The sequence below is a fragment of the Anser brachyrhynchus genome (genome assembly GCF_964034855.1).
Source record: "Anser brachyrhynchus genome assembly, chromosome: 15".
In the NCBI taxonomy this organism is placed as follows: Eukaryota; Metazoa; Chordata; class Aves; order Anseriformes; family Anatidae; genus Anser; species Anser brachyrhynchus.
Window position 1 is genome coordinate 5,843,074 of NC_137733.1, and position 26,505 is coordinate 5,869,578.

The 26,505-nt window shown below is 43.7% G+C and overlaps 1 protein-coding gene across 4 annotated transcripts in view; it reads right to left on the reverse strand.

The window, feature by feature from the left end:
• The window catches only part of XPO6 (exportin 6), a 55,029-nt gene that overhangs the window by 15,354 nt on the left and 13,170 nt on the right, over positions 1–26,505 (reverse strand). The window contains exons 2-13 of one of the 4 annotated variants that reach the window (XM_080556319.1): positions 24,148–24,238; positions 22,390–22,502; positions 19,647–19,844; positions 16,998–17,157; positions 16,522–16,599; positions 10,816–11,269; positions 10,676–10,705; positions 7,228–7,354; positions 6,311–6,420; positions 3,843–3,951; positions 2,967–3,056; positions 679–748 (exon numbers count right to left, since the gene is read on the reverse strand). In XM_080556319.1, the coding sequence (XP_080412445.1) occupies positions 679–748; positions 2,967–3,056; positions 3,843–3,951; positions 6,311–6,420; positions 7,228–7,354; positions 10,676–10,705; positions 10,816–11,269; positions 16,522–16,599; positions 16,998–17,157; positions 19,647–19,844; positions 22,390–22,502; positions 24,148–24,238 (1,630 nt within the window). Of the gene's footprint in view, positions 1–678; positions 749–2,966; positions 3,060–3,842; positions 3,952–6,310; positions 6,421–7,227; positions 7,355–10,675; positions 10,706–10,815; positions 11,270–16,521; positions 16,600–16,997; positions 17,158–19,646; positions 19,845–22,389; positions 22,503–24,147; positions 24,239–26,505 lie in introns of all 4 variants that reach the window. The other 3 variants (XM_080556318.1, XM_080556321.1, XM_080556320.1) reach the window with 3 other exon arrangements.

A 26,505-nucleotide genomic window follows, 5' to 3' on the forward strand; every position in this document is an offset into this window, starting at 1 on the left:
GAAATGTGGTTATATACTTTCATATCTGTCAGATAACAAGAAACATGCAGATAAGTAGATTTGCCTGTCTTATTGCCTATGCAATTGTCCCACTGCTCAACCACCTACACCTGCTCTCCAAACATCCCAGACCTTTTACTAAAAAGGTAAATATATTCTGCAACAACGTGTTTCAAAGAAAATCTGTTTCTCTCTACTGACCATATCTAATCTCATATTGTTTACAATTTCAGCAACAGGCTTGCCATTTATGTACCAACAGCACACTGTCACCCAGTTCTGAATGTCCAGTTGCCTCTGAGTTACTTCTGACAGCTAACACAGATCATTGCTACAACATTAAAAACCCCGTGCATTACTACTAAACCTAGGATGTCTTAAGTGCTCTTCAAATTGGAATTACTTTTTTTTTTTGGGGGGGGGGGATGGGGGACTGCTGCATAGCTGCTCTCAACACCCAAGGAGCAAGGGAAGAACCATACCAACACAAAATCGTATTATTAGATTTTTGTTTGCTACTGGAGTTTGACTACTAAGCCATCACACACCATGTGTATTGGGGTAAGAATTTCAGATCCTCAACAAAGCGAAGAGGAAGCAATACTAAAGCAGGTCTATAGTGTTTTCGCAGTCAGCTACTCAAAGAGCGAGGACTTTTTGCTGGATGGCGGTGGTTACCTGTTCCTGAAGTGACCACAAACTGCTGGAGTCCCAGATACACTTCCAAGTTATCCTGCAGAACTGGAAACTAGAAGAGGAAAAAATGAGCATGATTTGGGGGCATGGCAGTCAGTTAACACTACTATTAGTCCATTAGAGAACATTTTTCCTATTTCTCCCTAACACCTTCAAAAAGACATTTGGAAGGAGGAAAGGCATGTTTTCTGGGCTGATTCTGCAGCTTATGTCTCTACAGGTGTCATGAAAACGATGACATGAAAAGTACCCTGAAGGTACTTCCCTGTGGTAGCTCTCCTTTTCCCACAAATACCAGCGACCAGCCTCACAAGCTAGAGGTCTGACACACTAGGGTTGGCATGGCACAGCATGCCATCAGTACCAATGTGCAGATGGATGTATAACCCAGACCAAACAGAACAGGGGTACACAAGCAAAGAAAGGCAGAGCCTGAAGCACTGGAAACTTGCACTGCATCCACCTAACCCATCAGCATCAGGTTCTCAAAATGCAGCTACTAAAACACTCAGCTGAAGAAGCTGGGTTCAGCGCCTCTGACAGAACACAGAGGGGAAATACTGCAGCCACTCTGCTGGCAAGCTGCAGACTGCACCAAGAACAGCTGAAGTCCCAGAGGGAAAACAGCCAAGGGAACAAACAACACAGTCGTCATGCGTCCCGATCTGGGAACACAGAGCGTTATCCTAACTCCATCACTCAGGACTGACAGCAAACATGCCTGTTCCTACTGGTACTTCAGCTGAGTAACAGGTTATGCTACCCTGGGGAACATGTTGCACATAGACTAGGAAGCTTTCTGACCAATGTTCAGCACCCAAGGTACTTCAGTGGTACGTGTTAGGGGATTATCTGCCTTGTGCTTGAACGCATTTGCATGCATACAAGATTGCATGGTAACCTTTTCCTTGTAGACATCTCACCTGAAAAACAGTTTCCAACCTTTCACTCTGGCATAATTTTACTCATTTTCTATTGGCAAAATCGCCACATTTGAAGAGTTTGGATTTATGAAAGTTCACTTGCCCATCAGCACAAAGAACTACAGCCCTTCATTGCTCAGCATGGGAAAGAATAACAGCAGCTGCTGTACTTTCAGTTATTTGCTCCTGATGACCAGGCACTGCATTCAACATCACTGCAGAGACTATTGTGAAAGGCATGCAAAACTTCTTGAACATCTCCCAGACCATGCAGCGTACAAGAATGAACACAGGGCTCAAGCATTCACTGTCACATTTCTAACATACTGTGCCTATTTAACAGTTGAGTGCCTGTATATAATTGCAGGAGGAGAAATATTTAAAAAGAACAGATCATCTTCCTCATGCTAAGGTGTTACTTTGAGGGAAGCCACATGCTCTTCACCGTATGACCCGTATGCTCACTGTGCTCACTGAAACAGCTGTTCCGTTTATCTGCCTCTTGCTAACTCATGCCATGCCACCACGCTGCAGAGGAACTTGACATTTGCATGATAACTATTTTGCTCACTACTTTGGAGTTTCTAATAATGTGCTTCTGGTGCTCAGTTCAGGTCAGGCATCTTCTGCCTCTGTAGCAGTTCAATGTTCTTTGCTTCTTGACAACATAGCTCAGAGATCTAGGCATGCGCTATTTCCAGTGGGGTTAATAGACTTGCTTTGAGTTCCCACTGCATATACCTGCCTTTTTTCTCGTCCAGAGTAAAGACCAACTCTGAATTTTGGACTCCACTGGCTCACAGCCTTGAAGTCTCCTCCTCAGAAACCCTTATAACGCTACAAAATAAGGCAACTTATTCCAGCAACAACAGTGACACTAGCTGGAAAGAAGCACTTATCTGTGTTTATCAGATGTAATTCCCCTCTGTCCAAGGCAATGTTTTCAGCATTTGTATCTAGCCTTTCATTTAAACAAAGATTTTGCTCTCCTTAAAATCCTAATGACACATATCTGTCCAATTCACAACGCTGTCTCCTAACAAAGGCCAAGATAAACAGCAATGAATTATTTACACTTGAAGAGATGGGCATTTCCATAAAGCTTGGTGTCCAGCAAGTAGGACTCAGATGCTCACTGTGAAGTATCTTCACAACACCACACCAAGAAATTCAACAAAGCCAAAAACCTGTTTTTTGATTTCTGGTCTCTCCTTTGCCAAACTTACATTTCTAAAAGCAAATCTCCCTACTTTTTTTGGCCCCCTGGCCTCTGTGAAACAGCTTGCAACAAATTCCAGCAGTTGGTGCTCACTTCACGTTGTACTTTTGGTCTGCATGGTTACTTACTAGTGTGGAGAAGGCATGGGTTGGCAAGAGCTCCATGACTTTTGCAACCACTTCCAAGCTCTGGCGCAAGTACCGCTGCCACTCAGTCTGCTGCTATGGGAAGAAACAACAAGGTAAGCACAGCACTTCTTGAGGGAAACAGGTGGCCTTTTGTAGCTGGTCCCAAGCACTGAGCCCCAGCCTAACTCCTTTCCAGAGCCTGGCTTCTGCAGACACCCGGCTGCCAAAGAGATACTGCTCCTGAGTCTCACATGGTGCCAGACACCTGACTGGAACAGTTTTACTGACCCCCCTCTCTGGGCCTGCATGCCTCTGTTTTCCTGGGGTGACAAGCCAGAAGCTTTCACTCCTGAAGCACAGTTACTGCACAGATGACTGGCATCTGTTATGTAGCACCACGTGGCGCTCTAATGCTCCAGCCTCTGACACTTCAGCCACCTACTGCACTTTACTTTTACTGTTATCAGTATGGATTGAGATGATATTTACTGACTTCAGAGAAATATGCTCAAATGAAAGCACTAGTATATACAGCTTAAAGCTTCTGTCTTGAAAAATATTTCTGCATTTACATTCCAAAGCAACCAGACACAGACACCTAATGCCTCTGATAAACAGAACATAGATACCTATATTTTTCCCCATAAGAACAAAGTTAAAAACAAAGGTTATATCCTTTCAGTGGAACTTAGATGTATTTTTGATAAATGCATTTCATGCTTCTTTAAACCTCAAAACCCATGCAGAACTGAGCGAAGCAGCAGGCATCTAGCCTGTACTCCAGAACTCAAGCTTTGGGAAAGACATTCCAGGTGTAATGAGCGCGGCAGTTAATATCTGAACGTGCAGCTGTCCTTGTTCAACTCTGCTCCTTACATCATCATCCAGTGTCTCATCATCCAGCTCCTCCAGCTGTGCCTGGTTATACCTGAACTGGATTCGATTCAACACCTCCGTCAGCAACAGAACCAAGGCATCTTCGTACCTATGACCATGGAGAAGACAACAGGAGTGTGATAAAGCAATTCTGCAGGGACTGCTGTGCTCACGGCCCTTCCAGCAAAGGAGAGATGTAAATCAGATGACAGTTTAACGTGAGCCACTGCAAAGAGCCTGCAGCACAGCTTTACGGGCTTATACACACAACATCAAATAGAGCTTTGGATTAAGAGTAACGCGTCACTTTACATCACAAGCTACCTGCAAGGAAAAAGCCTGTGGTAATATCTGATACCCCACTATCTCTGAGAGGGAAATGGATAACCATTGCCTAAAGCAGCAGCCCAGAAGTACAGAACAGGAAGGGTAGCAGGAGTGGTCTTCCAGGAGGAACGGCAGCTGTATGTGAACAGGAGGCACCAGCACCCTCTTACTGCTCAATCTGCTCCTCAGGAGCATGTCTGGTGCTATACTTTCTGGGCAGTGAATAAGGAACAGATGAAGGGGGATAGAATTGCTGTTCACCTACAAAAGGGGACAACCCCTGAGGCTCTTTGTTCTGCTATCTTCTTCCCATACGTTGTTGGCCAACGAATTCAGGCCCTTGCCCTCTAAAACAAAGCCAGCACTTTTTCCACTTCTATAACACTAAAAATGTGTCACTGGAAGACATCCTTTCATCCCAGGTACTATGCAACAGGTATGGAGTGCAGAAGATCCTCCTTCCTCCATTGATCACAAAAATACCACCAAGCTGCTAAGCTAGCAGTCACCTGACCATGCAACCATTTCTGCTGGCACCGCCAAAGTCTGGGGATTTGGGATTCTGTTCTGTGTGTTCTTTTCTCTTTTCTTAAGCCACCTTCCTCAAAACACAGCTTGTCCTATGCCAGGACCAGTCATGCCCTCTTCTAAGTGAGATCAGGTTGGAAAACCAGACATTAACATCTACTAACAAAGATGCAAGGAATGATGCAATCCAAGCGTCAGACTCATCAGCTGCACCACCAGCTAAGCAGCTGAAAGCTTTCTGTGCAAGGTGGCTGAATTAACATCTTTTCTGTAGCCAGATGACATAACTCACGATTGGGCAATTTATCCAGTAGTAGAACTGCAATGTGTACTAAATGCAGAGTTTACAAGCCACGGAACAGGAAATTTCATCTGTGCTCCTGTGGTGTAACCACACCCATATTATCAAACTGAGGCATTTACATGTCTTAAAGCACGGAGGAAGTCACAGCTATATAAAGTCGCTATTAAAAACAGGTAGTTCTGACAAAACAGCACTACAAGCTTCAAACACTTAAATGTGGTTCTTTTTTATTTGTCGCTCTTTTGAGTGAAATATCTCCAAGAGAGACAGCTATGGTTTCTTTCAATTCCCTCCATAACAAAATGCCTGATGTACAGAGAACATGCATTACACACACATTAGCCAGATGAAGGGGAGCAGAATGCCAAGGCAGAGTCCAACAGCATCAGGCAGACAGCAGCAAATTAGGAACAAATTGTAACAAAGTTCAAATGCAAATACCTACTACCTGAGAAATTAAAAATACTCAGTTCCCATGCTGAAAGGAAGAGAGCTGTCTGGTGTAAGCTAGTTCCACATTTGTTCTTTGTGGTTATGACACCAGGCTGTCTTTCAGTAACTAATCACTTACTTAAATTTAGTACGCTCCAGGGAAAACAGCTTCCTTCTGCAATAGGCTAAGAGCAATATGGCACAAGCCATGAGGCTCTTAAGCCTAACAAATTTGAACAAAATCCAGTATATTTCACCAGGTATTTTTTGGGGGAGCAACAGGACTCTTGATAAAAGCAGAGAGCCAATTATTTCAGGAGGCAGCAGCTACCAAGGAAGTGCTGCCAACCACTGTTACAATTCATACACGTCATTAGCTACAGAGGTAAGCAAGCAGAACTTTCAAACACAGCACCACCAGTATTTCTCAAGCACATCCTCCATTTAAACAGATTTTAAAACCCCAATTAAATCTAAATATTTCGTAAGTCATCAGTTAGTTGTACAAACGGTGTGTGAACCGTTCCTACACAACTTAACTCTGTAGTCTCCTCCTCTAGTATGAGCTAAAATGTGCTCTAAAATACTCTAAAAATATATTCCAGTTCTATTTTAGACTCCAAAGCTTTCTTCCCCTGGCTGCTAGGTTCACATGCAATATTTCTGTGACCTTTCTTCCTGCCTTAATTTGCTCAGCTTGAATTCTGTTCAATGAACATGTGGTAAGCACTCCAGTCTAAACTTATGTTCAGTGATTTTTAGAAAAAAGGGCTCTACACACAGCTGCAGTAAACAATAGCTTGTTTCTCAGTATTTCCATAGTGACCACAAGACCCTCTGCAGCTGTCAAATGCCAACTACCTTCCCAATTACTTACCTATTGAGTACTGCTTCTTTGTCTGCCAGACGACTTTTAATTTTGCTAGTCAAATAGTCCAAGAAGAGCGTCCAAATGTCCAAGCAAGAAAAGTAACCTTCATGGGTAGGCTGAAATACACCAAATTTCATAATGAATCTCTCAAACTATGGCAATTTCAATTTCACACAATGCAAATGTTAGTTAGCATGCACTTCAATCCATGGGAATAACTTCTTGCTGTACTGAAAAGTTTCTAGGAGGTCACTGAAGAGACTTGCAGCCTCAAGATGCCAAAAGATGAGCAAGAGCTTTGGCACAAGGTGGGAACCCAGTGATGACAAGGGCTGTCTCAGCGTGAGCCCATCTCATGGCTTGCTACATCAACTTCTAGCATTTTATAAATCTGCTTCCTGTCATTATTCACATACGATGGTGAATAGGACTGAACTGCATTATGACAGCTTCTACAGCAACGTAACGCGTATCAAAAGCCAGTTTGTTTTAAACTGCAAAATTGAAAAATACAAGGAATGCTTCAGATACAGTAAAAGCCACAGATTCAGGAGAAAGAAAAACATCCCCAAACACAAAACAAGCCAGACAGACTTTTTCCAGACAACATTTTCTTTTTTTTTTTGCTAGCCCATGAAATAAAGGTAGAAAAAAGTTAAACAACAGACAAGTTGTTCTTACGAGGTAACTACATGTGAATGTTGTCTCCAGCTAAATCCAGGAGCACATTAAGACATTTCCAAGTCCCCAGCAACACTGGGGAAGTAAGTGCCAGTAAGAAGTCAATTGTTTTTTTTGGTTTTTTTTTTTTTTTGGGCTAGCTTTAGGTATCAGCTCCACCAAGGAAAACAAGCTACCCCTGCTGTACAAAACAACAGGACATGAAGAACAGACCAAGGAAAAACAATGTCACAAGGCTGTACCTGATGAAAAGTGTATTTGAACAACAGTGCCAGAAATTCAACCACAGGAAACTGGGAGTAGGATTCAATTCTTCGTAGATGGACACTCACAAAGAGACGAAGAAAGTCCGTAAACTTCTCAATGTAGCTACAAGGGACAGAAGAAAACACAAATAAGAAAACCTGAAGGATGCCACAAGAAAAAGCAATTTCATTGAAACAATGATAAATTCACTCAAAAACCTTTCATTAAAAAAGAAAGTTACAATTAACAGCCAGTAGAACAATTAAAATATAAAGCCCTGCAACAATTACCTACAGGATGGGCAACCCTTCCTTCCATTAATACCTGAAACAGCAGAAAAGACAGTCTAGTCAAAAGCAACTTTAATATTCAGATAAATATAATTGAGTTTAGTCAGGCCTGCAAATAAACACAATCCCCCCCACCCTAGAGAAATAAGTACACGATAGCAAGACTGATCATACTGATGTATACAGGATTAGTCATATAAACTGTACCACTGAGGAATTCAGCTAAAAGCAAGAAGTTAATGCACAAGTTAACAATACACGTGTTAAAAATTCACAGGAGGTAGTGGGAGAGCCACATGGTTTAGAGCTGGAAAGGACTGCTTCTTATGCGGTGCAGATGACCAACTATTATCCTGAAGTTTCTCAGCTGAGCCCAGGCTTTTGTGACTGAACTAGACAATAAAGACAAATCTTCCTCCAGAGCATGGGACCATACAAAATGAAGATCCAAAAAGAAGCCTGCTACCAAAATTTCAGGAGTCCAGCAAGAGCATGACCTCGGTGCAAGCACAGAGGGTTCTTGTGTACCACTGGGGAAAAATTACAAAGACCACAATGGGGTAAGCTGTCATGGAATAAAAACATGCCGTGCACAACACAAGCTTCCTCAAGGTTAAAAATCATCTTCATATTGATCTGAACACAGAAGAACAAAGCACTCCATCTGTACACAGGACCAATGCATCGCAACATGATATACGAACAGCAAGAGCTCCAGTGATCCAGTGACAAGGCTGTGGGCAGAGTAATTTGTCCTTCCCATACCTTAAGAGTTCTGCAGTATAAGAGCACTTCAAGATTTTCTTTTAAAAGAAACAGCAAGTTAGGTTTAGCACAGTTTCAGACACAATTGAGCGGATTTGTTTTACTGTACTGCCTTCCTCTCCCCTTCTGCAAATGCTGGTTTGAAGACAAATGCTCTAACCACAAGTAAATCAAGTCTGGAAGCACTGCCAGCTAACAGAGCTGCAACACTGTTAGTTATTATAAGCCTATAAAAACCATACGATGCTTTGAATATGCAAAAAGATTACACGAACTTTTTATTTGGCACTGCCTGCTCGACAAGAATCATCACTAAACATGCCTGACCACTGACCAAAGGCATCAAAAATAAAAGAGAGCAAAAAATAAGTATCCAGACCCAAACATTTCCTTCATTTTTTTCATTTTTATTTTCTGAAGAGGTTCTGACCTGAGACCAGTGACATTCCTACTTGGCACCTAGCTCTGCACACCCCAAAGCCCATACTGCAACCTCTACGCCACTGCTTCTATCCAGACCAGACATTTTCCATTCCCATTTCCAATATTTTCACATTTTCAAGTTGAAGCCAACACAAATAAAGCAAAAGACAGTTCAAGCTTAACCTTCTTCTATTCAGCAGTAGAATCTATTCAAAACCACACCGATTTCATAACAAGACAAAAGGAATCACTGCCACAAGAGGCTGGGGAAAAACAGACCTATGGCAGGCAAGCTCTAAAGACGGCCATCTGCTGAAGCAGGGCACTTTAACCAGCACCAGTTTTGTTTAGGACTTTGTTAGTCCATCTCAAGAAGACGCATTCACGCGATAAGTTCTTTAGTTTTGGATGTAAAACTAGGAACATCCTCCTATACAAGGCAAAGCCATTTCCACAGTGAGGACAGAGTGAGCACAGAGAGCTCCATTCCTGCCAAAGTCAGCTAGATTTTTCCAAGCAGTCTCCCCAGAACATCTTAGTTACTTCCGTATTTCAGACCTTAGCAACGAGTGAGGAGGATTCTTGTAAGTAGAGATATCAGAGATCTCTGGATAACACGCATAAGCAGCAGAAGATAATGGGACAGCAATATGACCTCAGTAAAAGCCAACACAGCTACATCTCTTCCACAGTTTGGTCACTGAAGGCAGCTTACTGATATTTCCATAGAAGAAAAAGGAGTTACAGAGGGCATTTCATTTATTGCAGGTTTACAGGACAGCTTTTGTGAAATCCAGAGTGCGACCCCTTGCTCTCTGTGCACGTATCCCATATGCAAAGGTAGCACATTTCCACCATTTAAGACATTATTTTTAGGAAGCGAGCAATACTGAAGTCACAGTAAGTCAAGAAGCAAGCAAGCGGAATTCACTGTTAAACAGAAGTCACAACTAATCTACATTTATTATCCCAGAGTTGCCAGTGTGTTTAAAGATATGGAAAACGTTTTTACAGAAGAAACATGCAAGTCATGTCTACAAAAAGACCCACAGTTGATTCCAAATTCTGTTTTACACCTGAGTGAGTATCAAGGTGAAAAAAAAAAAGCTCAAAAATCTTTCTGCTGCATCTTTGTCCAGCAGCACCAGAAGTTTATTTCCATCATTGTGCATCCGCAGCAAGATACCGAGCACATTCACATTTACAACATATCTGTCAACATTAGCACCAGTCTGCCTGTCTTCCCATCGCAAGCGCTCGCACAGCAGGCCGGCAGTGAAAGGCAGCATCGAGTCATCGCCTCGTTCACCACCCTGTCAACACGTGGATTCAACCACTCAACACAACAGCAAGACAAATCTCACTTTCTCTCCTACAAGTAGGAATATCCACTACGAAAGAGTCAAGCTGTTTCAGGCAAGGAGCACGGCAGTGACTTTCTGGAGAACAACCAGAACACGCAGCCTCCCGAGATGCTGCCACTTCCCCTGCTGCCTCCAGCCAAGCACGCAAGACAGCCTCCGTGGCGGAGCCATTCACCACTGCTGTGAATGGAGTTCCCCAAGCTGTCTTTCAGTGTTGTTTAAATACAAAACAAAACAAACAAAAAAGAGTAATCAAAAGTTGTCACATCTCAATGAAGGGTATGAAACTATTTCTCTTTTCTTTCAAGTCATGACTCGCAGAATATCTACCCACTCTTTGTATGGTTGAGTTTAAGACAGAGAAGGCAGATACCGACCAGCAAAGGGAATACTGCAATGCCTTTACCTCACTGTGCCTCTTCTGTTGTTCTGTTACAACTGAATGAAGGGCAGGTTCAGCTCTTGTGCCACCTCAGACCTGCAGTCAAACAGTAACGAACGGGGAAAGGGGAGGAAGAGGACAGGAAAGAATACAAACCTGTGCCACCACGGTCACTTAGCAAACTTAGCCCCTTACCAGAACCTTACCTGTGGGCACCTACCTTTCTGCCTGTCTCCACCAGCACAGAACTCTGAAAAAAAGGTGATTAGACACACCATGCATGACCGCAAATTAATAAACACTGTCCTTTAGAAAGCAAGAGGCCCTAGCACAGCTACTTAGCTGTATGGTTTCTCTTACCTTTCATCCAGTTCCTCTAGTCGGCTCTTCACTGTATGGGCATTATTCTCCTTGGTAATCTTCTGCAGGAGGTAGAAAGTCTGCTGGAACATCCGTAACAAATACTCCTCAAACTCCATAGGCACGCAGTTCTTAGACATCAGTTCATTGATGCAAGACATAGCCAAGACGCCAAGTCGGCCACGCTCCTGTCCCAACACCGAGTTCTGGCTGCTGCCGTTGACAGAAGACATCTTCCTAACGCGAGTGTCGCAGCCAAAGCGAGCAAAGTGGAAAATGGTGGTGAGGAGTGACGGGGTGATACTGGTAGACAAAGGGATCCAGCTGAAGAGGTGTGCCAGGCACTCCAGTGCCAGGGAACAAATATATTCACTTTCCGTGTCAAGGATGGGGATTGGCTGGTTCAATAATTTGGCTGCGCTGGGACTCTGCAACAGGCTACTTAACAGGTCACCTAAGGAAAAAAAAGCACATCTCTCCATTATACATCAAGGCGGTAGCTTCAAATGGTGCGACTGCAAGCCGTACCTACAAATCCAAAGCCATCAGAGACTCTGGCACACAGCAAGTCAGTGTACAAAGACTTGTCCAAGATGAACTAGTGATTTTTGTATTCTGGAATTTTCTTCAGTTTTTGCACAGATCTCACGTGTCAGGTCAGAGGAGTTGCTGAGAGGGACTATTTTGAACAAACAAGTTCAAGTGGCAGCTCTGTACTGTCCTTTAGCTTTACTGAGAAGCACACAAGCAGCGTTTTGGAAGAGATAATAGTAATGCCAGGGTGTGTATTTTAGGGATTTTTTTTAGGGATTTCTTACAAAATTTATTTCCTTCAAAAGCTTGAGCACCCTTGATGTAAGCTTGCATTAGTTCTCTGGCACATCCATATTATATTGAAACTTGGCAGAGTTGCTGCTGCTTGCATATGACAGCTTGTGGATTATACAAGAGCAGATGTACCGAGTGAGACCAGAAACCTGCTTACTGAGAACAGGACCTGCCTGTTCCCGGAGTGACCAAAGACCCATGGCGAGCACACGTGAGATTCGTCAGCCTCTGGCCACTTGCAGTGCAAAGGTTTCCTGAGCCAGGTGGGGTTTGAAGAATTCTGCACAGCCTCAGAGGATTTGTCGCCCATGGATTTAGCCAGGCTCCAGCTGAAGCCACAAACACTTCAGATATGTAGCATCCTGTTACAACAGTTTCACAGTCTAACTACATATAGGTTAAAGATGGCTTTTGTTTGAAGCCTATCAACTCTACTTCCTATACCAAACAGGGAAAAACAACTTTTCCATTCATCTCCTTTTCACTCCGTATCTTCTGTCCCAGCTCCTCACTCTCAATTTGAGACTGTGCCTTTCTTATACCGAAGAGATTCAGTATCACCTTTATTGCTGTTCCACAAAGCCTTCATTTCTGTTCTACCCCCTTGATACAGAAGACCAGAACTGCACCTGCTATTGAAGATGTGGGTGAGCCTTAGTTCCACACAGCGCCACAGCAGTTTTTGACTGCTATTGGCCTGAAGTTCTCGTAAAATGATCTCGTGCAACACTCAGAAGTTAATCCTGTATGCTGAAGGTGAGCTTGGAGCCCACAGCTCGGCCTGAGATGAGTATTGCTCTCCCTGCCAAATGCAGGTTACGCTCCCCTGCATCGCGTTTCACTTCGTTAGCCCAGAGTCACCCAAGATCCCCCTGCCAGTCGTACCTCCGGTCGTACCTCCAGTCGTACCTCCTTTTCACCCTTCTGACCACTCAGTGCTGCCAGCAAGCCTCCTCGTCTCTTCACCCAGCCTTTTTGGCAGGTCTCTCAAGTACGTTCATGTGCACAGTCCCAAGCAGGACCCCACCGGTGACCTCCCCCCTCATTGCGAGGGCTGAGCATTTCCACTTACCTTTCGTCTCCTACCTTCTGCCCAATTAATCGTCGCAGGGACTCCCCTTATGCCCAGTGAGCCTTGGCTTTCGCAAAAGCTTTTAGTGAGAAGCTGCGTTGAAAGCTTTATGAAAATCCAAGCAGATAATGCCAGCTAGACTGCCCTAACCAACTCACCCACTAACTCACAGGCTTCCACAGACCGCATGCTGGAAACCTATTTCTTTTCCCCAGGTTACTCCATGCCCTTCTCTGCCTGGAGTGCAAATAATCTCTTCACCTTTAGAAAACCACAGGCACTTGCTACGTTACTGAATTTAAAGTTCTCCCCAAAAATCCAGGTAACTTTTTTGAAAGTGAAGTGACCCAACGCCCCTGCAGGACGAACCAGCAGGTATGGTTTACTGAGCTATTTCCAAAGTACCCAGAAGCATGCACGATGAACAGGCTTCTCTTAAGTCGCCACTTCTCATCAAGATAGATGTCCTACACCACTAAATTCATAACTCCCTGCCATACTTCATCATTTTTTCTCCTGCACTCCAGAAATTTGAGGCATCACGCTACTTCAGATGAATTAGATAACCCTGCGCTTATCCTTAGTATTACGACAGCTGCCATCGCAGCACTCACAACTAGACGTGTGCTGCAGCACACGAGCTGCTTTTATCATGTTTATAGAAGCAGGAATGCTTCTTCCAAAAGGCCTTCTTCCACGAGAATCAAAGACTCTGAGCTGTCAGTACACCAGCCACAGACTGCAAATTAGGACCCTCTAATTCAAAGCAATTGGTCTGAGTATTTTGCACCCAGTTTTATCGCTGAAGCTCAGAAGTGTAATTTAAGGTATATTTTGTACCTGTGCAAACAGGTGATACACATTTACAACTGCATTCATGCACAAGGAGAAAAAACCTCAAGGGAGAGGGGTTGGGATGGTGCTAGCTTTGCACAAGCAACATTTGTGCTACTCATTTGTTTACCATACACAAGTGAAAATGCCTAAGGAAGGGATTCATCAAGTAAAGAGATAAATCACACAAAGACAACACTGGGAGGATGGGAGATTATTGCTAAGTTCTCTACTGATCCAATAGCCCAAATGTTTCCCAACATAGAACAAAGTTCCTTTGCTTCAATGGTATAAGAAATGTGTTTAATATGGTTTTAGTACTATTTAAAAACTATGCAAGACTTGTGAGTAACCATTTCACTTTGCTTCCTTTGTTGCACAGGGAAGCACAGTTTTTAAGTTCCTGAAGAGATTCTGGCTCTGACAGAAGATATTAAACATTTATATGGACTTCTGAAGCTTATTTTACTTTTTGGAATACCTTTTATTTCTCCTGAACATAGGAAAAGGAAGGTGGCCTTATCTAAGCTATGGAGGAAACAACAAAAAAAATTTAAGCGTCACCAGTAAACAGAATACTTCGCATAAATGTGACTCAAACGTAACCAACACGCATGTAAGAAGATTTGGTCAGCGTTGATTTCACAAATTTTTAGGGGAGAAAAGCAATTAATTCATACAGTGCAGAATTTCATGGTCACCAAACCCACATTCGCCCTGCAGTTCACCTCCAAAACCTGAATTTTATTTCTATCTGCGAATAGATCAGTAAACGTGCAATGCCACAACCGCCACTCACTGCTACTGGTTTGTGTGTCTGGCTTTAAAACCCTGCGTTCTCCTTATTAGCAGCCCCAACAGTTAAAAATCTTGAAAACGCACCGCATGAGTTTGTTCATTCTCATACAAGAGGGAAGACCCAGAAATAACTGCATCATAATTCCCATGTAGAGAATTATGATCTAAAGTCCCCATGAGATAAGAGCACAACTGGATGAAAAACTGTCTTGGCACCAGCAACATCCAGCAGTTCACCGAGGAACCAAGAGGACATTTCAAACAGGCTTCTGCTGAATTTCTTCCCGTGATTTTGCTGCAGTGCTTGGTTCTGCAGGCACGGCCTTGAACACGACTGTGTCAAACAGCCTTCTGCAGGAACGCACAAGGGCTCACTAAGCGATTCAAGCTGTTTTGTACAAATACAGCATCATTATCAGGCACTGAGTCACTCGCTGCCAACTGTGTTATGGTAACATGAATCAGCTTTTTACCTTGGAAGACGCCGATCTTACTCAATGCCACAGCACCGCAGCACTGGGGCACTTGCTGGCAGGGCGGGTGAAGCTGGCACTCCTGCTCGCTCCAAGCGGCACGCTCACTCTTGCCAAGTGATATGCCAGGTTCGGTGTGTTTTTTTTTTTTCCCCGTTAATATTATTTTTTTCTATCTTTTGCTAACTACAGCAGAATTCCCCCCCTAAAAACAAGGTGATATTGCTTTCTGTTTTTGTATTTTTTATGTAAATATCAGAATGTCTTAAAGCTCTAAGGAAAAGAAGCACTTGAAATTCTGGTTCAACTCGGATTTAAATGTGAAAATTTTAACACTAACAAAACATTAACAAACCAAACACTAACATTAACCAACACTTAACAGGGACAGCTGTCTGAAGCTAACTAGTACAATCTGGCACAAGGAAGCAATCAACAACTTTCAGCTAACTGCTTAAGGTCCTGCAGACAGATTTAAAGACAAAACAAGGTACCTTAACACCTTGTAACAGAACACACACAATTTGGTACTAGTGTGACCCTAGAGATCCCCAAGTGTTTCATCTTCTCCCTATGCACAACCAGACATTACAGGTTTCAAGACCATAAGCCTTTCTTTTTCTTTGTTAAAAGCAAAGCCAAGATCAGAGTTTTTAAAGAAAAATGATTTGACTGAATCATGGTCTTTTTTCCTACTTTGTATTCCGAGAAGGACTAAAAACACCACATGCTGCTGCACAATTCTTGGGTGAGCTGAATGTAACAGAGGCACCACAGAAACCAGTACTCATCCAGACTGTCTTCACACCTGGGGAGACCCTCTGCACCTACAGCTATCCCTGGTACAGCCGTAACAGGATGAATGAGATGTGCTCTGAGTACAGGGATACAGAAACATACTCTTTTTTCAAAGGTAATTAATACGAATTTAAATGAGTATAGATAAACAGCCATCCAAAAGTCTAAGATGAGTAGGAAGAAAAAGTTTCCCAACACATATATGCCCAAAGTTCTAGACACTTCTGTTTCAATTCAGAGCTTCAGATTTGCTCCACTCCGCCTTTTGATATACTTTGAGCTGAAAATCACAGATAACAAATGTGCATCGGGTTTATGGGACAGGGCTGTGGTACCAGGGAGTTACAAGGGTGGCTGCTGTCAGTGGAGTCCAGCCGTTTTAGTTTTTCACTGCTCTGGTCTGGTAGTAATAAGCAATACAAAATATTAATCTCCCTACACTGAGTCTCTTTTGCCCAGGACAGTAACTGGTGAGCTAACTCCCTGTCCTTATCTCAACCCTTGAACGCTTTTCCATTGTGTTTTCTCCCCTTCTTCCTTTGAAGAGGGGGAATGAAAGAGCAGTGTGGTGGAGTTTAGCTGCCTATCCATGTGGAACCACCACACAACGCCAACTCACTGATTTAACAGCATTTTGAATTGACACTTCAGAAAGCTTTTTGCCATCTGAGAACAGTGCTGTCTCGAACGAGGCACCATTTTCAAGTGGGGCATCCCCTGCAGTTGAAATTGCTTCTTCAGGTGAAGCTTGCATTTCTGACCAGAAGTTTGTTGGACTAAGAACAAGTTTAGGAAAAGGTTAGACAGTAAGGGAAGGAATCTATACTTGATATTGCAAGTTAAAGCGCCTGGAAATAATATTATGTAGCTTAAAGACAAGTACTCAGCTTCAGCTGTCCTTACCACTTTCTCCTGAAGTTGGGGATGGTGGTGGAGTGGCAGCAGTAACACTGTGTTTGTCCCATATGCTCTCCAAAATACCTGGCCAAAGAGACATTTTTCAGAACAGACTGCTAAAAGACAGATTGATCTAACAAACATACTGGAGACAGAGAGCTCCGCTAAAACACATCTTGAGTGCTCTAACAAGGAACATTCTGTACAAGAACTCATTAATTTTTTCAGGGTCACTAAGAAAAGACAATCCCTTTATAAAGAGGAGAATGTATGCAGCTATATATCTACTTTGCTACACAAGCTCCTTTCACAGTAATCTGACCCAGTCACCCAACAGTAGAGTTGCGCTTTTGAACAGCAGGAGTGGTCACTACATCGCCCACACCTTGTCTCACTGCACCGAGGACATGCAAGCCTGCTAGCATCATAGGGACGGTGAAGGAAGACACTTGTTTCAGGGCTGCAAGCCCACTGACTCGTACCTGTGAGGAGCCCAAGCACAGTTTGCACCTGGTCCAGGAGCAGCTTGCGTAACTCTTCTTTCCGGGCTACGCTAAGATCTTCTCGCGGACATGCCAGTTCTTCTGAAGTTGTTTTCAACATTATCAGTCCCAGAGGAGTGGTCACAGGAGACTGAATTAACTGAGAGGAAAAGGCATGAATGCAATACATGATAATATTCTGCAGAACTATCAGATCACAGAAAGGAGGTAAGTAACTGTATGAGCAGTTTACAAGCGAGTATCAGTTCCCCCATTTCGCAGCACTGCATGTTGAAGGAAGAGGACTGCAAGTATTGGATTTCCTGAGACATTAATCTATGTTGCAACAGTTCAAGCACCATGGGAATCCTTGGGGTTTCGAGAGAGCTTTCATAATGTCATTGCACACATTCTCTGTCCTAGCATGTTTACCAGTAACAGTTTGTTCCTCTTGTTTACGGCCTTCTGCTGACATCATCACTTCTCAGAATTGCCTCAGCACCCGTGAGTTCACCACGTAACAGGGCTGCTGCTGAAGCCACGCTCAGACCGGGAGCCTGCACCATCAGCCAAACAGTTCCCCCTCACCCCACTAAAAAAATGTTCTTTCCAATTGCAGACAGACAAATGCAGCCAGTACTGGATGGCAACAGAACGCAGGTAAGGGATGTAACCTCTCCTTGCATTTACACCACACCTCATTCTGGAAATCACATTTACCCTAAAAAGAATGATTTCCACCATGTACAGGACGCACAGGAATAGGACCAGAGAAAGCAGTGATTTTTGCCTTCATTAGGCACTGGGACATTACAGACACACTCAAGTGGGACAAAGTTTTATTTTCAGCTGAAAGACATTGCTGTTCTCTTGACCTGAAACATCCAAATGATTTATGCACTACTCCCTCTGGAAGAAAAAAAAATCTAAAGCCAATCACAATTATTGCAAGTAATCCTTGAAGTCATAAATTAAACAATGCAAGCTGACTTCATCTCACTGGCCCACCAGACCGGAGACAAACTGACTTAACATTGCCCAGGCTACACAGTTTGGTGAAATATGCTGGGGGAAAAAAGCTATCTATAAGCTTTTAGTCTAGATGTACACGACTCTGGCCTTCAGAAAGGAAGCATGATGGCACAGGAGCAGACAGCTAAAGAAAGTTAAACATACAACTTGTTAGTGAATTAAAAGACGACTTAACATCTCCTCTCATAATATTTTCTGACAAAGCCAGGAAGTCTAGCAAAACCAGGCACTGGCTCTCCAGTAACGTTAAATTTTGTACCTCTAAAGCAGCAGCATTAGAATTACTGTTTCTGCATAATGATAGCACAATAGACCAAGTTACTTTTCTTCTCCATTTCCCTAATGGCTCAATAAAACTTTTAGAAACTACTTAGAGGATTGTGATACCAATTTACTGCTAAAGAATCTAATAATTGCTTCAAATGATCTCAGAAGAAGAAAGGACTTGTGCAACTCTCAAGTCTATCTAACACAGGAGCAGAGTGTTTTGCTTTTGCTCTTCACTATTTTGGGATCCTGAAGTTGAGTACTAGTGCTTCTCTTCCAATTTCTCTGAACATTTTTGGAAGGCCTCTGATACAGAAATTAATTTATAGGAACAGTTCCCTCAGAAGCTGAGTCTACAAGGAGAGGCTTAAAGAAAAATTGATACCCGAAGTGGGCTTGCAAGCACCTAAGATAGCCTCCAAATGGCTAGAAAAGCAAATGGAAGCTCAGAAAGCATTTCAATTGCAAATCCAGATGAAATCAAGGCCAAAACTGTAAGTGTAGACAGTTGTCTTAAAGTACTTATTGTCAGACTGACAATTCAGGAAAAAATTGCAGTATGCTGCACTACGTGATTACAGAGAGCTATTTGAAAAGAGATTACTCCAGTAAGTTAACAAGCTCGGTTTGTCAAGTCTGCATTTTTTTTTTTTAATTTTGCAGTTAATACTAGATCCATTTGTCTTAGCAAAAACTCCTGACACTTTGGGACCTTGATTTATTTCAATAATTGCCTTGTGGTTTGTCTGTGGGCGTAGCTGCATTCCAATCATGTAATTATATCAGCAGAAAAACATGGAGCAGCACCTCAGTTTACACTCAGCCTCTAAGCCAATTATGAAGGATTTGGGGAGAACTGGAAACAGCACCCAAACCAAAAGAGGAGGGTAGCACCAGTCTGGCTGGGCTGCAGCAGCAGTGAGCTGTTCGTCTGACCCAGGCTTCACTGTGATGGAGCTGCATGTCAAACAAACAACGTTCAAGCTAGTGGCAGTGCCTCAGCCAGGGCCCTCAAACACACCTTCTCTCCTCTCAAACACCCCAGCAGCATGCAGTTAGTGACTCTACATGATGAGGTGGCAAAGCTTTTCAGGGTAATTTGGTTAATAGAATTAAGTAAAAAAAAAAAAATCTCTAACAGCTACATCCAGAAACTTCACTTTCAACATAACACTAGGAAGATGTACAATAAGTAGGAAGCTATGGGCCACTTGAAAATTAAAGGAAAAGGAATCAGAGAAGGAACTCTGTTTTTCATGCAAGTATTTAATCTTCAAGGGAAGTCACTATTCAAGGAAACAAATTATGGCCCTCTGTGAATGAGAAGTTTTACCTTTAGAAGCTTCTTACCTGCAAGATGTTAGTGAAGAAGTCATGGTAGAACATTGGCCAGTCCTGTCGGCCAATATCCACGATGACTTTGCAGAGCTTGTTCCTGATGAAGTAAGGCAGAGTTTTGTGGTGAGCTAGCAGGAGCTTGGGCAGGCAGCTGCGGATCTCCATTTTGTCTTGAGATGGGACTCCAAGCCACATCTTATTGATCAGGTTCTGGAAAAGAAACAGACCTCCACAGTGAGCCCACCTGAAACATGCTGATATTGCATGCTTCACTGAAATTAAGCAGTTAGGTGTCTGAGTGGGAAAACCTTAACGATATCAGGTGTATTGCCTGAAGGAAAACCATCTTAACACATTTCATCAGTAGCTTTTCAGATATAGCTTTCTTAAACAACTTATACTACCTGACGGGTGACAGCAACTGGCACATCACCATTTTAACCGCTTTGGGGTCGAGCAGCGCCAGCCGGCATGCCTCCATCTTTTAACCCTGGACAGCTACATCTGCCCTTTCAAAGGGCAAAGCACAGCCTCGCATGAGGCAGAACAAAAAAAAGAAGGGAGGCAGGTTTGGCTTTAGATGTCTCCGGTGCCGCGCAGGTCTGACGAAGCTAAGCTGGAAGGTCGCCTCTTGAGCGACGGACTTCGCAGAGACGGGGCATCGCTTTACCAGAAAGCTTTTAGGCCACTTAAAAACCGGGCAAAATCCATAAGAAGGCAGAGTTGCAAATTGCTTTCCTGCCACGCTACAATCCCATTTAGGGACTCTGGAGTATTAGTAGCTGAGCCTCGAAGGATAACTTATGTAGGAGGCCTGCTACAGGGGCGATGTCTGCAGCCATTTGCAGGCATATAGCCTGGAAAATCCAACACCAGGAAATAGAAGGCTGTAGTTGTGGTCAAAGCAGATTTAATTCACAGAATAGAGGTACTGTACGGAGGTACCAGTTCACAGCGTAGAGGGGCACGTGTATGTGTGTATGGCTTGTGCATGGCATATACACAAAGCGTCTCAGAGGTTACTCTCTCCTTCCCTACAGAAGATGCAGAAATATTGCTTAAAAGCCAGCAGTGACCCAACCAAATGAGAGTTCCTCACTGCTAGTCCAGAACGAGAATTTCTGCAGTGCCCATAAAACTGGAAGATGTTTCAGCATTAATATCCATCCCTTACTGCCCACAGAATTTGTCTACTCGGCTGGCCTGAAAACGGCAGCTTTCTCCACCTGGGAAACATTCTGGGGAAGACATTCTCTTTTCCAAAAACAAGCAGAAACAATTCACCCAGAAGGGGGCCAGGAAGTTTTTATTCCAGATCTGCTGTGGACTTTCTAGACATTCTTGAAAATACAGCGTTCTCCAGAAGTTTTGGGGATGAGCCTTGTGTTCGTAAACATGGATTTATTGACATTCAGCACAGACCTTAAGACTATGATGAAGGCTCAGACGCAGACTGACCGAGGACTAGCCGAACGCAGTGCCACAGCAGTTAACTTTGGAAATTCCAGCTTCTCAGCTGAGAGATCCTAATCTCTCAGCTGAGCTGTGAACTCACTTCCCTCAGTTTACACACGCACAGTGATTCCTTTGTTCTGGGCACAATTATTAGTTCTGGGTATTACTTTCCCCCCTCTGCCTCTCCCCTAAAGCACCAGAGGCTCAGGAATCAAATGTTTTCCTCTTCATGAAAACCGATTTAATTATTGCAGGCTGCTGCGGTTTAACATCCATCCCCAGAGCAGGGAACGACTCCCATACCATTTCTGTCACGAACACCCCTTTACGAGAGGAAGGGTCACCCGATGGTCTTAGGCCATTGCACATTAAGTTTGCAGACCCACTTCAGGCTCCCTCCCTTTGCAGCGCCAGATAAATAAATAGAGCTTTTTGAGTCAAGAAGTCAACAACAACATGGAGACGTCATTTGTCAAAACAACTTTTAAGAACAGAGTTGTTTGCTCTATCCATAAAGTGGCCCAGTGCAAAGGCTATAAACACTCCTTGAGTTCAGAGCGAGGCTCGCACTGCTGATCCAGCCCAGAACAGAGTGCAGAGGCGAAAAAAAAAAAAAAGGACTAAATTGAGGCATGACGTTGACCAAGCCCCAGGACATCAGCATGGAAAGACACTGCATGGCTCGCTGAGAAATCAGCTGATAAAACAAAGTTTCACAGAATAATTTTGTTTCTTTAGTAGCTATACAAATCAATATTCAGGCTTTTAGCCATTAACTTTGTTCCCTTTAAAAGCAGGTAACAAGTGGGATGTGGTCTTCTAAGAGCGACCTTCCCTCTACAACTAGCACATAAGCTCGTGGGATGCAATTCAAAAAAGAACATCGGAAAAATAGATGTCAAAAATAAAAGAAACTTTGTTTCCCCTCTTAGCATTACATTTTGCAGCAGCTAGTAGGAGGTAATCATACACATATTTCTGACCGTAAAAAGAGTATAAAAGCAATAGCACTCTTAAAAGCTTTGTGCAGAAAACTCAAGCAGCCTCTGAAACTGCAGGCAATTTGTACTTAGAGATGCCAGGAAGTTAATTCTTCAATTTGTGTACAAAGATTCATATTCTCCTACCCTAAGCCTGCCATCAAATAACCTCTTTAGGAGAGAGCAATAAAAGCAAGCTTTATCACTGTACTTATTAGGATTGCCTTTTTAGACAAACATTTTCAAATAAAATCGATTGCCATATAAAACTGCATCAGAACATGGAAAATGCACTATGCAGGCAACAATATACATTTTACCTCAAACACGGTCAAACTGTACATCATCACGTAGTCATTTCTTGTACTTGAGAGGAAATAGAGGCAGAATCTCCAGGCTCCTATCTGCTGGGCAAAATTATTTAAAAGCTCCTCTGAAAAAAATAAAATATTAAAAATACATTAAAGCTCAATCTGTAAACAGATTCATAACCACCTATATATAGCACACCGAGCATAGAAGAAACCCCATATTCAGAGCAACTCAAACAACCAGGGGAGGGAAAAAAAATCACACTCAAAAGCATTAAAAACAACCTAACAATAGGCTTTAATGAAAACAAAATAGGTATGTCAAAAATTGTGTAGTTTGAAATAAGTATTCCACCAGACTAATAGCTGAATATTAAGACAAGCTACGCAAAAAAATAAATTGCAAGCACTACTACTCTAAGTATAAGAGCCAAATGTTGGAATACCAGGTCACTGTGAAAGACTGCAAGTATTTCAGAACACATACAGCATTGGAAAAGGCTCATTTGAATGCAATTGCTCTGAGACACATTGATTTTTTTTGCAAGTCAGTGTAAAAAACCTCTCTGAACGCTCAGATGCAGGATTTGGTGGTAATCTCAAGTCAAGCGACTACACACCAAACGTGGCAAAAGGAAAAGCTGCAAGGGCTGTGCTCTCCAGGCTAACCAAGTGTAAGCCTTAACCAGCGGGTTCCTTCCCTGCAATTTGACCAGGAGAGCAGGGGGATGCTGAAGATTTTTTTTTACCTTTTCCACAGCTCTGGCATTTCAGCTCCTAAGCAAGAAAAATTTTAGGGAGAGCAAAAAAAAAAAAAAAGTAAGATGAGGCTGTGCTTTAATAAACACAACAAGCTCTCAAGGAATACAGCCTACACCCAAGAAGCCCCTGAAAAAACAAGGGGACTGAAAAACTACTCCACGAATCCCAGTTATCAGTGCTGCACACAGGTCTGACCTCCTTTTCGACTCATCCCTTGTGCTGCTGGGAACACAGCAAGGGTATTTGCTGTACACCTAAATTTGGGCTAAATGAAAAGGCATGACAGATTCATTCTAGCACTGCAGGTGATCACAACAGAAAAAAAACACTTTGCTAGTTGCTTATTCTTTATTCTTCCAGACTTCTGGAAGAAATCTTTCATGCTGATCGCAGACTTGGCACTGAAGTTACAGAAATGGCAGAAGCTTGAGAAGAAAAGCAAACAGCCTACTTATGCCCATTAAATACAGCTGCAAGAAGCTAATCTAGAGCACCTGTAAGATCTCTGCTGGTTTTCAGAAGGACATATTTAATAACACTAACCAAAATGAAACCTCACTGTTTATTCCCACTTGTCATTTCACATTAATTAGGACATTCTTCTGCTTTCCCTTCTTAGGACAGTACAGATCTGAAATCCATGCTCCATCTCTGGGCAGAAGGTAGACATTTTCCGAGACAAGCAGTCTGACAATGTGCAGGCAGAGAAAAACTAACATCTTTCTCCCATCCTAGCCAAGTCACCACTTGGAAAAAGGAGCTGCACCTCCGTGCTTACAGGAACAGACAGTTACTGATGTATTAATTATCTGTGGGACTTGCCACAGCAACTCCAAGACCCAAACTATCGTATTCGTACCTAAGCAGGAGAGGCTAAGATGCCAGTTCTGTACCAGACAGAGCACTTTCGTCTGCTGTGTTTAACAACCACCCAGTGTCTTCTGCTGAGGTCTGCAGGCAGCAGAAAGCACACAGGACCACCCCCTAAAAGCAGCTTGCACTCACCTATCTCACGTTTCCGCTCATTCGTTGTGCAGTTGTGGAAAAACTCTGTCATTAAACTCTCCAAAGCCCGTAGCGAGGCCTCTTCAGATGCCTGGGGACAACACGTAAAGAAAAGAGTTAAAGCAAATTCCCACTTCGAATGGCGCTCAGTTTTGTGCGCAGATGATTTCTACGGAAGGCAGCACTTGGAGGTCGACATCAGGCACGACACAGAAGTACGCAAAAACTAACCAGGAAGAAGGCAAAACTGTCTGGGATTTAAACTGCTCACTGCAGCGAGAGCCACGTAGCACCAAGATTTAACAACATCTGTCCAAGCGAAAGCTTTGGATGTGACTTTAAAGGGGTCTTCGGTCAGCTCATTAACTAACAAAACCAAGATGGGACGTTTCCTTCTCCTTGGTGGTGCTCAGTAGTTACAAGTTAGCTCATCCTTGTCGAATAATTCTCCCAAAGGCAGCAAATTCGAGTTAAGACGCTTTCAGCCTGAGCCTGTTCTTATTTTCGACTCGGTGCCACGCTGCCACCTGCAACACCAGAGGTGCCATGGAAGAAGCAGCAGCTTGAAAGCTTAAGGAATTTCCAGCACTTAGAAAAGCGATGCACAAGTATTCAGAGGTTTAATTAAAGCACAACATTCCTCCACCCCCAAATTTAGTTTTTACCATTGGAAATATCCAGTTATAGCTCAGTATGTACAAGCCCTAAAAAAAGGCATTAGTACACAGCAGTTGCAGGGTTGCTGGAGTTCTGTGGCTCTCTGGAGTTGAGGAGATTTTATCCTAGTACCACCTCCACGCCGAGGTTAGCCTCTCTATCTGCACTCCGCTTCCCTGGCAGTGGACGGGCTTAGAAGAGGGCGCAGCTACAGCACAGACCGCGCTGTTCGTCATTCCTCTAAGGTCTGCAGCTCACGCTATCAGTAAGAAACGCAGCCTTCCACTGCACTGAAGCAATGTAAACGGGTAAAGAAAACTGAAAGTTCTGCCTCTACAAGTGAAAACAAACAAAAAAGATAACCGGCGGTCTTCTGCGCAGAATTGGGCAAGCGAGGCCACTTGCAGGCACGCGGAGCCGCTGCCAGCTCCCGTCCCCAGGGAGCAGCGCAGGGAGCAGCGCAGCAGGGGCATCTCCTCTCCTCTCCTCTCCCAAGCACCAGCAAGCCAGGACGCCAGCAGGGGCCCGCAACCTCAGCTCTGCCTCCAAACAACTGAAGTGGATGCTCTGTGGGACGCTGCTTTTTCTACTACCTAGTAAAGGGGTGCTGAATGTCAGTCTCTTTGGGCCTCCCCACCCCTTTCTCCTGTTAAACACGCGCTCTAGAGAGCGAAGACTATTTTAGAAAAAAAAAAAGTATTCTGTTAGTGGGCAATTGGCTTAAAATAGCCTACAATCAAATCAAAGGCACTTTGTCAACTTAAGCAAGATCAAGCACCCATTATCACTTCCTTGATCCATTTATCCGCAGGCTCTGCGAGCAGCCGCTGGCAGCGCAAGCTTCACCTTGCAGCTGGCCCTGGCAGGCGCTGAGCAGCTCCCTTCCGCCAGTCCCCGCTGCCCAGATAACAGCGGCACGGCGCTAAGAGCTTGATTTTAAGAACTCCCACTTGACCTGTTCCCATGATGTTAGGATGCAGCCACGCTGCCTTTTCCATGCATTTCTTTCCTGGATGTTTCACGTTGTTGCAAATCCCCTCCTAACCTACTCGCTCCCAACTAGATCGGGCCACGTAAACCCAGCGTTTCAGCAAATCCCCGTAGCTCGCTTCTTTGCTGTTCAACACAGACCAAATCTCGCCAGCGGTTCCAGATGCCTAACACCCAAAAAGGCATTTCCAGCCTTTGGCCGTGTCAATCTGATGCAGTCCAACTCCTCTGTGGGAGGACTGCTCTCTGTCCCGTCCCTCCAGCGACCCAGACGGCCTCAATTCGCCGCGAGGCGTTAGCTCCGCACACAGGGATGTTAGGGCTTGATGGGTTTAGCACCGCTAATTCAATCCATCTTTCGGAAGAGTAGTTGAGATAAAACTACTTTCTTTCAGGGCCAAGATTCAAGATCTATTTCCTACTTTCAGAAGTTGCAGGCTTCCCATAAATACTGGGCATCTGACAGATCCCCCGCTGCCTCCAAACTACCTCTGCACGGAGGTTTCGAAGAGGGCTGAGCCTGCTCCCAGGAACACACTTCATCTTCTGTACGAACAGCACCATCACAATATTCAAAGCATCAGAAGCAAAAAGGAAACAGCGCAAGGCTAGTAGCACGGGTGGTTTGCCAGAAGCGTGTCTCAGCTACGGATGGAGCCGTCGTGCACCTGGCCACCAGCTACCAAGGCGGCGTGCTCCGTTCCTGGATAA